This window comes from Physeter macrocephalus, chromosome 7 (assembly GCF_002837175.3).
Source record: "Physeter macrocephalus isolate SW-GA chromosome 7, ASM283717v5, whole genome shotgun sequence".
Classification (NCBI taxonomy): Eukaryota; Metazoa; Chordata; class Mammalia; order Artiodactyla; family Physeteridae; genus Physeter; species Physeter macrocephalus.
The window spans coordinates 146,733,498-146,745,668 of NC_041220.1; the positions used below are offsets into that span (position 1 = coordinate 146,733,498).

Consider the following 12,171-nt stretch of genomic DNA (forward strand, 5'->3'; position numbering starts at 1 on the left):
CCGGGACCGCGCAGCGCACGTCCCGCTGCTGCTTGCAGCCCCCCCCCCCCGCCCCCCCGCCCCAGCACACCCAGGGAGCCTCTGGTGAGGAAGGCAGCGCCTCCAGCCTCCTTTCCTTCGTGGCCGTGGGTCTAGTTTAGAGGCGTCGTCCCCGGCCACGAGCTTCCGTTTCCCTTGAAACTGTTGATCCAATAGCTTTAACGTCAGCAGCTCTCTCAGAATCAGGACGAACACGTAGGCCGCCAGCCGTGAGAACTGCAGACCGCCCCGCCCCGGGCACACAGGCTGGCAGCGCCGAATCCCTGCACCTGCTCGGAGACGCCTCTCGTACTCGCTTCACGGGAGCCGCCTGTCGCGTCACGGGGACGGACTGTCCGGTGTGGCGGCCACAGCCCCACGGGGCACGGAAAAGAGGAAGCCTCGCCCTGCGGGTGTTTTTTTTGTTTTTTGGTTTTTTTCCTCTTTTGTAAGTTTGACGGATTGGGAACAAAGTTTGGGTCGGATGCCAAAGGAAAATGGTTCTGGTGCATTTACGTCATCGGCGGGGAAGCTGTACATTCTGCAACGCGGAAACTCAGACATGCCATCTTTTTAGGTGTGGGCAGGTGCAGAAGTGGTACGGAGGGTTCCAGACACTCACTTTTCTACAAATTCAAGCAATTCAGCGTAAAAACAAGAAAAGGTTGATTAAAATTAGTTTTGGTTCCTAGTCAAGGTTAGCCTGTGTGGTTTTTTTAAGAAACCGTTTTGCTAAATTATTTTTACTTGGAACGTTTCAGATTTAATGCTGCAAACATGTTAAATTTTATAATCGTTGGCTTCTCTGAGTGAAGCTCAGAAATACTTAAAAATAGCTGTATCGTCCGCCTTAGGAGAGATGGTGTTTATTCCAGTTTGCATTTTTATGGTGAAATAAAATCCTTTTCCAATGAACTAATGTTTCTCATACTTATGTGTTTTCTCGTTTTGAAGTTCTTTGGGCTACCTTACTGACCTCAGCGTAATTTGGCATATATGAAATCGCTGATTTCTAAAGATTCCTTTCACATGCTGTGACTATCGTAAAATAACCCCCTAGAGGAGAACACTTGTCCTGAGACTCATTCGATTTGTTTACCAGGAACATAAAAGTTTAGCAAGTTCACAGAAGCAGTCTTTCTAAAGCTACAGTGCCATTAAAAAAAAAAAAAAAAAAAGATTTAAAGAAAGTGGTTCTCTTTTCACCTTGAGTTGAGGTAGCAGGTAGGTGTCAGTGCCCCTGCCACGACCCCGAGCTGCAAGTGATCCCTCCGTCTGTCTGTGTTTAAGTCAAACCCAGATCTTCTCAGCACGTGGAGGGCAGTTATATGCCTTTTCCTCCCTAGTCACATCATTGTCAAAATCTCAGGTCGGCACAACAGACTTGTACTTTCCTTCTCTGTGCTGGCATTGGTCTGGTCTGTCACCAGCCAAGGTGTGGGTGTAGGACGTGCTCAGATGCCCAGTGATTGGAGATGCCTCTCGGAGATGCACACGGGCAGCTGTGTCAGGATTCCTGCAGCCTGGCATTGAGTAGTTTTTGCCCCATCAGGAGCTCTGAGAAAGTCGGGGGACTGGGTGTCACTCTGGGTGCCCAGGATATGTTGCTGGATGAGACAGGCCCCCTGAAACATGGGGATCTTGAAGGAGCAAGTACAGGAATGAGGAGCAGGCCACGTGGCGTTGCATGTGTATGTAGGGGAGGTCTCTGAAGTCAAGGGAGATCTCCGTGAGGTCAGAGGAGGTTTCTCTGAAGTGAGGGAGAGTCAGATCAGGGGACATCTCTGAGGTCAGGCGCGGTATCGCTGTGGACGAGAGTCAGGTATCTGAATTCTAAACCCGTTCCACTGATCATGCATATTCCATCTCCAAAACCACTGAGCTACGCAGCAGAAGGCGGAGGCGTAATAAATGCTGCCTGGGCCAATCCTCCCTTACCGACTGGTCCTCCGCCTAATGGATCTGTCAGTTCCCGAGAGAGGGGTGGCGTTGACATCTCCAACCGTAGCAGCAGATGCATCTTTTTCTCCTCAAAGGCCTATCAGCTTCTGCCTTTTGTGTTTGACGCTGTGTTATTAGTTGCGTACAAGTTAAGGATTGTCACGTCTCCTTGGAGGACTGGCTCCTTGGTCATTTGCAGTGCCCTTCTGTACCCTGATAATTTTCCTTGTCCTGAAGTCTGTTTGCTGGTGAATGGGGAGGAAAGGAATTTGATGGAAAGAGATGTCCGTTACGTGTATGTGTCTCCTAGACACACACACAGCATCCAAGGGTGTCAGGGAAGAAGAAGATTTTGGCGTAAGCCATGATTGTTCTCTCTTTTCAAGCCAAGCTCTGCAGAGGAGAGGACAGTAGTTTTTTGTTGTGACACAGCAGATACTTTTAGAGGCAACGTGACTAAGAATGAGGATTCGGGAGCCTGGCTTAGAACCGTTTCACCCAACAACCCCTCTTCTGTGAGGCCGACGGCAGGGATTGGCGTGGGGACCAGGTGAAGAGCGCCCATACTGCCTGTGTGGGATCCTGGTCGTTTGGACTCATCTTGGGTTTAAGACACTTGTCGTCCTTATGACTTAGGGTGGGATTTCCCAGGTTACCAGTGCAACCAACCCTTATCCACGGGTGCCACATCCACGGATTCAGTGAACCGCAGATTGGATACTATGTTTACCATCTGCGTTTGGTTGAATCCGTGTGTGCGGAACCATGGAAACGGGAGGTGGACTCTGGGACTTCAGCATCGGCGAATTTTGGTACCGGCGGTGGGTCCTGGAACCGATCCCTGTAGATACCGAGGGACAATTGTGCTTTCGTTTATTTTCTAAAAGTTCTCTTGTTTTCTGTAGGAGTTGTTAGTGATAAAATACAGAGATTAATTGAAACACGTCTGTTAACTGATTAGATTTTATCTTCACAAACCAGGATTTTTCTTAGTTCTGAGGTGACTAGATTGTAACCAAGGGCGCTGTGACTAAGGAACACGTTTATTGAGGAAACAGAAGGTTTGCACCCTAGAAGTGTTGTCCTGCCAACTTCTGGGGTGAATGAATGGGAGGTTTCCTCCTCCTTTTCTCTCTGTCTCAAGCATTTTGTCCTGAGCCTCTTTCTAGCCGAGCGGGATCATTATCTCATTGTGGGTAAATAAAAACCACCCCCAATTTATCACAGTTTCACCCGGTGGAGATGTTCTCCAGACTTAAGGGCCTGGGGGTCACCAGGTGTTCTGGGATTTGGGACTTGACCGTGGCTCTTGTGTCCTCTGGAACCTAGCAACCTGCATTCGAGGAGAGACTGGGAAATGACCAAAGGCGCAGAGCTCTCAGGGAGGGCTCCAGGGAAGAAGGAGATTAACGTGGTGTCGGGCAGTTGATTCACCCCTTTCACTGCCATCTTCACTCCTGCAAACCCTGAATCTAACAGGCAACTACCGATACAAAGGGATTTTTGACCTCTCGTTTTATAGTTGCTCACTAATCTGGATTTTTAAAGTACTGCCAAAGAGGAGGTTGTCATCTCCGTAACCATTCCTCGCTTCTCCGGGCACTTGTGCTTTTCCTCACCACGCATATCCCTGCTCAACACGCACGGCGGAAACCCCACCGGCTCACCTGCGTCACCTCGGCTGCCGTCTTGCTAGATTCCCCAATTCCCGTCTTTGCCCTGTAACCTTCCACCTGGGGTTTGATGCCAGCTCACGGGGTCCTTGATGCACACACCGTTTGAAGGGGATCGGGTCCATCTCTAAGTCCTCGGCTTCACTCTAAACTTGTTCTTGTAACTGATCGGCCTGGGAAAGTGCCTCCAGCGTCCCCTTTCTCCTCCCTCTCCCGGCCCCCATGGAGGCACCGTGCCTCCTCCTTCCTCGCACTTGGGCTCTGCTCCCCAAGATGACACGGCTTCTAGGGTCCCAGTGTCACCTGGAGAGGTGGGTCTGGGAGTGACACGGTGACAGCGGAACGGAAGAAGGGCCTCCTGGAGGTGTCTGCTGGGAGATTGTTAAAAAGGAAATGACACCCTTCTGTCCATGTTTCTGCTCCCACCAAGTACATGAACCAGGTTCCCCCAGACACAAGGAAAACCGGGAAAAAGTTCATTCTGAGCCATCATGAGAGGAAGCCCTGTCCACCTCGTTTAGAGGACGCATTTCCAATCGAACGTCAGGTAATACCTAACATTTGCAAAGTTTTCATTTATACACCTGTTCATGATGAGTCAGAGCACATAAAACACATAAAACCTTCTGCTAACAGTAAAAAACACAAAAAAGTAAATTCTCATACAATTTCACTTTATATATTTTATATTTTCTAGTTTTATTGAGATATAATCGACATATTGGTTTGAAATTTGTGTATACTGCAAAACGATCACCACAAAAAGGCTAGTTAACCTCCGTCACCTCGTGTATAGACATCTTACTTCACAAGTATGATGGGAGTGACCAGGTACATTTCTAAGCACAAAAAATAGAGCCCAGAATCCTGGCGGGGAGAAAAGTGAGTTGAGAATGTGCATAGAACTAGAAAGGGAAACCATATAACATTATTATCTTAAACACACTTATTTTGTGGAGTTTTAAGTGGATGGATATAGTTATTAAGTCGCTAGGGTGTTTAGATTCTATCAGACACTCTAAAGAATGCAGCAAATTTGAAAAATGTCTATTATATGCCAAGCATTGCACCGTTTGCATTTGCATTTAGATGATATTAAAAAAAAAAAAAGCGTAGGGGGTACCTGAAAGACCCCTGCCCCAGGATGGCGGTCTGGTTTCAGACTTCAGGTGTTCTGGACTCACCTTGGGGTGAGAGGAGAAGGCAGGATTCCACCCGGCAGATGTGGGCGGGGGCGGGGGGCGCGGATGGAGCGCCTGTAACAGGTGTTTTCCAGGTGATGCCGATGCTTCGTCGGAGGAGGGGGTGCACTTCGTGGAGCGTCCCTTCCAACCCCTCCCACATGCCCCACTGCCCACGCGCACACGGCGTGCCTGAGGCCCAGCCCCCTCCTCCGGGCAGGCCCTTCCCGGGTGCCATACGCACCCCCCTCTCACATCAGGCCCCTCCCATCAGCCCTCGGACAGGCTGACTTCTCCACCCCCGAGCTGTGTACGTGTCTCCCCGCACCCGCTTCAGCCTGAGTCCCCCCATCTCTGCTCTCCTCCATAAAACCCCTACAGGAGGCTCTTCTCTCCTGCCCTGCAACTCAGGCACTGCCCTCACCCTCCCACCACCCTCACCGCCCCGTCAGAACGCTCGCACCCAGGCGCTGTAGATGGAGCGTTTGCGTCCCCCCAGATTCAGACGTGTTGGGGGGGCCCTTACCCCCAAGGCGATGGTGTCAGGAGGTGCGGCCCCTGGGAGGTGAGGAGGTCATGAGGGTGCAGCCCCCGTGGATGGGATTAGTGTCCTTAGAAAAGAGACCCCGGGGAGCTCCCTGGCCCCTTCCTCCGTGTGAGGACACAGCGAGAAGATGTCCATCTAGGAACCAGGAGGAGGGTCCTCACCAGATGCTAAATCTGCCCTCGCCGGGATCTCAGACGTCCAGCCTCCGGCACCGTGCGGAATAAATGTGTGTTGTTTATAAGCCGCCAGTCTGAGGTATCACAGGAGCTGCAAGTAACGAATACCAGGTGGTCTCCAAGTACGCAATACTACTACTACTACTACTACTACTAACCATCATCACTGATAGTAATAATAGAAGGGAAATAGACACTGACGAGGATGTGGAGAAATGGCGTCCCTGTGCACTGTTGGTGGGAATGTAAATAGGGCAGCTGCCGTGGGAAGCAGTTTAGCAGTTTCCTAAAAAGTTAAACATATACGTACCGTGGGACCCAGTCATCCCACTGCGAAGTGTACACCCAGAGGAACTGAAAACAGTCATCTAAGAAAAGCTTGTACAGGGATATTCATAACAGCAGTATCTACAACGGCGATAAATGTGGAAACAACCCAAGTGTCCATGGATGGATACACAGCCTGGGGTCCACGCACACAGTGGAATATGACTCAGCCATGAAAAGGAGTGAAGCTCTGACACAAGCCCTGACGCATGGATGGACCTTGAGCACAGGATGCTCAGAGAAGCAGATCCAGAAGGACACACAGCGTGTGATTCCGTTGGTAGGAAACGTCCAGAACGGGCCAATCCACAGAGACAAGAAAGGAGATTCACGGTTGTCGGGGGCTGGGGGAGGGGGAGGGGGAGTGACATTTAATGGGGGACGGGGTCTCCTTGGAGGGATGAGAAGGTTTGATAGAGGTGATGTTTGCACAACACTGTGAAAGTCCTAAATGCTTCTGAGCTGTTGACCTGACATGGTTAAAATGGTCAGTTTTGTGTTATGTGCATTTTACACGAAGAAAAACCTAAGAATATGGTGTTTTGGCTTTTTCTTTGATTTCTCCTCTCCCGGGTTCTTGGTCTAACTCTGTAACGGAACCAAACTCGGGTCCTGTGTGCGGTCGAGCCAGTCTCCTTCACCCCTGTGGCGGAGGAAAGTGCAGCTTCCTTGCGGGGCCCAGCAAGGAGAACGGGGCGGGTGCCCAAGAGACCCAAACTCCCCGACGGGCTTCGGCAGAGCGTTTTTAAAGGCAAAGTGCGGTAGGCGTGTCCCAGGATGTGTGATCAGCTCCTGCACAATTCTCTGATTGACTGACGGTGAGGTACCAGGACGGGGTCACAGGGGTTAACGTCATCAGTCCTCAGGTGCCAGTAGGTCCGGGGGCTGTGTGTTCATGATCATCAGGTAGTTAATTTCTTCCACCTGGTGGTGGTTTTAGCCTCTGCAAAACAACTCCGGAAGTGTGTATCAGATAGTGTTATCTAAGTACTTCAGAGAGGAGCTACAGCAGACGGCCTGGGGGAGGGGTCTGTCCCGGGAAGGCCCCAGGGGGTCCCACTCGGTTACAATTCCCTGGGCGCCTCGACCTTTGAAAAGGTTTAGAAGGCTGGTTTGGTTCAGGGACTGGAGGGTGTACAGCTCCCCAGACATCGGCCAGCCCCGCCCTCCTGGGCCTTGGGGGAGGAGTAAAGGATGGTGTGGGCCCTGCCCACCCGCCGTGCTTCAGCCTCTCCAGGCTTAGGCCCACGCGGCTCACAGCCCGGGGCGTCTCTCCTGCTCATGCGTCATTCTTACAGCAGCTCAGTATCTCCTCAGCCTTGGACCCCACCCGCTGCAAGGCGCAGAGTTAGGGGTGCACCTCTGAAACAGGAACCCTGCCGTCGACCACTGATCCGTGACTCGCCGCTGCTGGTGAGAAATCTGTATGGGTTTCCTGGGGCGTCTGTGACAGATGGCCACAAGGTGGGGGCTTAAAATAACAAACAGTCATCCTTCCCCAGTCCTGGAGGCCGGGCATGTGAGGGTCAAGGTGTCCCAGGGCCGCGCTCCCTCCGGAGGCTCCCGGGGAGGGTCCTTCCCGCCTCTTCCAGCTTCCGGGGGCTCCGGGCGTCCCTGGGCTCGTGGCCGCCTCCCTCCCGTCTCTGCCTCTGTCTTCCCGGGGCTTCTCCTCTGTGTCTGGGTCTCTCCTCTTCTGTCCCTTAGAAGGACCCTGTCATTGGATGTAGGGCCACCTCCTCCAGGAGGACCTCACCTCAGACGCTTCACTGCATCACGCCCGCAAAGACTGCCTTTCCAAATAAGGTCTTTTCTGAGGTTCCATGAATTTTAGGGGGACAGCCTTCAACCCAGTGCAACATCCTAATCACAGAGATGTGAAGTGTTTGGGTTTTTTAAATGTACATTTTGGAATTGATACAACCATTTCTCACCTAATGACTAGATCACGTTGAACCCCTGATTTTCCATCTTCTTTGCACGTCAGCCCTGGGAGTGTTTAAAAAGCCGAAAGCCTGAGTTCCTGATTCGGGGGTCCAAGCCAGCCCAGGAATGGCCCCTCCGCCAGGCGGCTCCCACATGCAGTCAACGTGGAGGATTTGGGCAGCTAAAGGGTCCTGTTCCTTCTCTGTTTCCTTAAATGCTACTGTGGTTCCTGAGGTCAGAGCCTGTGGCCAGATGTGAGGGTAACTGTCTCAAGAACGAGGTGTCTTGATGCTCAAATCATCAGAGGCTCCAAGTCCGTGGATCCACCCCCCAAGCTTCCTTAGACCTTTTTACAAAAGTGCCCTCGATTCACGGGTTAACTCTGGGGACATCCCACGTTCCTACCGCAGCAGCCGTGTTGGGAATCACAGTTCGGATTTTTCTCTCCAGGAAAGGGGATTTCTCTCCATCAGTTCATCTCCTTGTGATGTTCTCTGGGCAGGCGCGAAAGCGTTCTTCAGAGACATTATACATTTGTGCTTACGTTTAAGTTAGAGATTTTTTTTTAAAAATTTATTTTATTGAGGTAGACTTGATTTACAATGTGTTAATTTCTGCTGTACAGCAAAGTGTTTCAGTTATACGTATATATGCATTCTTTTTCATATTCTTTTCCATGATGGTTTATCCCAGGGTATTGAATAGAGTCCCCTGGGCTCTGCAGGAGGACCTTGTTGTTGATCCATCCTATATATAATAGTTTGCATCTACCAACCCCAAACTCCCAGTCCATCCCTCCCCCACCCCCTCTCCCCCTTGGCAACCACCAGTCTGTTCTCTACGTCTGTGAGTCTGTTTCTGTTTCGTGGGTATTTGTGTCATATTTTAGATTCCACGTATAAGTGATATTATATGACATTTCTCTTTCTCTGGCTGGCTTGCTTCACTTAGTATGATCATCTCTAGGTCCACCATGTGGCTGCAAATGGCATTATTTCATTCTTTTTTATGGCTGAGTAGTATTCCATTGTACATATGTGCCACATCTTCCTTATCCAGTCCTCTGCTGATGGACACTTAGGTTGCTTCCATGTCTTGGCTACTGTGAATAGTGCTGCTGTGAACATTGGGGCGCATGGATCTTTACCAGTCAGTGTTTCACTGGATCATATGGTTTAGAGATGTTTTTAAAACGCGCATGGTTGTTTGCAGTGAAAGCAGAAGAGGCTGTTTGCAAGCTGCTGTACTCAGAAGCAGAGGAGCAGTGGGGATATCCGTCTCTGCCCTGCACGTGTCTGTCTTCAACAGTGACGTGTAGGGACCCCCGGAGACAGAGGCAGGGCAGCCACGCAGCCCAGAGCAGGCCGTGCATTTTCATCCAGCCTGTACGTGCGATCACCTGAGGCTACTTTCGTGTTCTGGTTCTTCCTAAGTTTCCACGGATGGGCAGACATTGTTTTGTCATGCTTTGCTTTACTTCACTTTACAGATGGTGGATTTTTTAGAAATGGAAGGTTTGGGGCCCCCCTGTGTCGAGCAAGTCTATTGGCACCATTTTTCCAACATCATTTGCTCACTTTGTGTCTCTGTGTCACATTTTGGTCATTCTCGCAGCATTTCAAACCTTTAAGTTATTTGTTATGGTGTCTGTGGGTTTGGATGGTATTACTATGACTCACAATATTTGTTTTATTGGGGTGGCCTGGAACCAAACCCGCAATCTCTCCAACGGATATCTGTGTGCTTTTTTCTTTTATTTTCTTTGGCCGCGCTGCGCGGCATGTGGGATCTTAGTTCCCCAACCGGGGATCGAACCCACGCCCCCTGCCGTGGAAGCGCGGAGTCTTCTTAACCACTGCACTGCCAGGGAAGCCCCTAGGCTCATTTTTAAAGAACGCTGGTCAACTTAAATTCTTTTCTGGCCGATGAGGATAGCCTTCTGTCAGGATGCCGTCTTCCTTGTTCTGGTAGAAATGGGGACCGTTGAGGGCCTGGCTGCGCGGCACAGATGCTCCAATGAAGAGCTCAGCACGGCCAGGCACCTTGGGGCTCTCATGGCCTCTAAGTCCTTTTGAGACAGGCTGGGACCTGGGACCCTTTGCTGCAGTGCCGCAGTGCCGCAGTGCTTGAACCTGGACACACCTCTCTTCCCGCAACAAAATACAAACAGACTGTATGGGACTAAAAATAACTGCGTGCGTGCGCAGTTGGGGCAAATTCTGGACAAAAGATACAAAGGGACCAAAAACCCCACTGCGACCTCTGAAGAGCCCGGAGCAAAAGCGGGGCACTGCGCATGCGCCCTGCACTCGACACCACCAAAGGGGCGGGCAGACTCCCTAAGCCTCCCCTCTGGCCCGACCCCTGGCCACACCCCTACCCTCACCCCGTAGAAGGAACCAGCTCCCCCCTCCTCGGGGAGCCGGGCAAGGGCACCTATTACTTGTTCTCGCTCCCCCCTGCTGCAGCAGGGACCCCAGTAAAGCTTTGCCTGAATTTCTTGTCTGGCCTCTGATCAATTTCTGTTGATTAAGGAGGCCAAGAACCCCGGTCGGTAACGCTTTCTGCCCCTGGAAGAGTAAATCCAAGCACCGACCTTGAATTTCATAGGTTCAGTCTCTGCGTGTGCCCCGGTGCGTCTCATCACTCAATCTCATTACTAAACTAATCACCTTAAGTGAAGATCCCGGACTGATCCTGCAGCCAAGGGGGATTTGGCTGAGAAAGGGCTGCTTGCGTTTTAATCAAGCAAATGGTCTCGATGGCCAGCCCCTCTGCCCTCCTGTGGGTCCCTCCCAGGGGTCCCCCATCGCTCTCGCCTTCAGGCTGTGTCCACCGTGGCATGGTCAGCTGACACTGAGGTCCTGCTTGCCGGGGTCCAGGGTGGAGAAAGGCAGGAGGGCCACCGCGGCAGGGGCAGGTGCGGGGGTGAGCTGCAGCCCCCATCTGGGCTCTGAGGGTTTAAACCTGAGCATCAGAAATGGCTGGAAAAGGGGGAGAGCAGCTCCCCAGCGGGGCTGGGCCATGGCAGGACCCGGTTCAGGGCAGGTTCTGGGCTTCCTCTGGGATTAGCATGGCTCACCATGGTTCATTGGTGACTGAAACGCCTCCAGTGGAAATAATTGATCACCCTGGTGTAGCGGATTAAATGATGGTCCCCCCAAAACATATGTCCTTGTCCTAATCCCCAGAACCCAGGAACGGGACCTTGTTTGGAAAAGGGGTGTTTGCAGATATGATGAAGTGAAGGGTCTGAGATGAGGTCCTCCTGGAGGAGGGTGGCCCTACGTCCAATGACAAAGTGAAGGGTCTGAGATGAGGTCCTCCTGGAGGAGGGTGGCCCTACATCCAATGACAGGGTCCTTCTAAGAGACAGAAGAGAGACAGACACAGAGGAGAAGCCACGTGAAGACAGACGCAGAGATGGGAGGGAGGTGGCCCCAAGCCCAGGGACGCCTGGAGCCCCCAGAAGCTGGAAGAGGCGGGAAGGACCCTCCCCTGGAGCCTCTGGAGGGACCTCGGCCCTGGGACACCTTGACTTCCGACGTCTAGTCTCCAGGACTAGGTGAGGATGAATGTTTGTGGTTTACAGCTCCCCAGTTTGTGGTCATTTGTTACAGCTGCACCAGAAAATTAATACAGGAATGCACATATTTCCTTGTTTGGGAAATGAAAACAATGCAGAAGGAAGGGTCCAGGATGAAAAAGCAGAAGGCCCTGTCTGTCCCCCAGCCCCCGAATTTCTGCTCCCAGCTGATCAGTGTGACTAGCGAGGGACAGGGAGAGGATTACAGGATTTTGAAAACTCACGTGTGGTTTCCCGTGGTTGCATGTGCCCCTCGATATCCCTCGGGCATCCCCTTTGGGGGCCTCAGAGTCCCTCACGGGGGGTGTGCATTTCCCAGGACAGGCTCCTGCTGTTCCGGGCAGGTTCCGTGAAGAGCTTCTGTGGACGGACAGGGTGGGGGCAGCTGCTGCAGACGCCTGGACCTACCAGGCTCCCACACCTTTGCTCCTGCGCGGCTGGCCAGCCCATGAATGACCCCCTCGGCCCCTGCCTCTAGGGGGACGCCACCACCGGGCCCTGGCACCCACCCTCCCTGGGGACCAGTCCATCCACTCCATGGGGCAGGATTAGAGCTCAACCCCTCCAACAGCAGGAGCAGTCTCTTCTTGGGTGCGAGGTGGAAGCATCATTTAAAAAATGCTTTTATTGTGGTAAAATAGACATACTATAAAATTTACCATTTCAACTTTTTTTGTTGTTTTTTTTTTTGCGGTACGCGGTCCTCTCACTGCTGTGGCTTCTCCCGCTGTGGAGCGCAGGCTCCGGACGCGCAGGCTCAGCGGCCACGGCTCACGGGCCCAGCCGCTCCGCGGCATGC

General features: G+C 52.0%; 1 protein-coding gene across 1 annotated transcript in view; it reads left to right on the top strand.

The window, feature by feature from the left end:
* The first annotated feature begins 10,547 nt into the window (after positions 1-10,547).
* The window catches only part of ASMT (acetylserotonin O-methyltransferase), a 22,421-nt gene continuing 20,797 nt past the window's right edge, over positions 10,548-12,171 (top strand). Inside the window, exon 1 of the mRNA XM_007128775.2 lies at positions 10,548-10,631. Coding sequence (XP_007128837.2) covers positions 10,548-10,631 — 84 coding nt within the window. The remainder of the gene's footprint in view (positions 10,632-12,171) is intronic.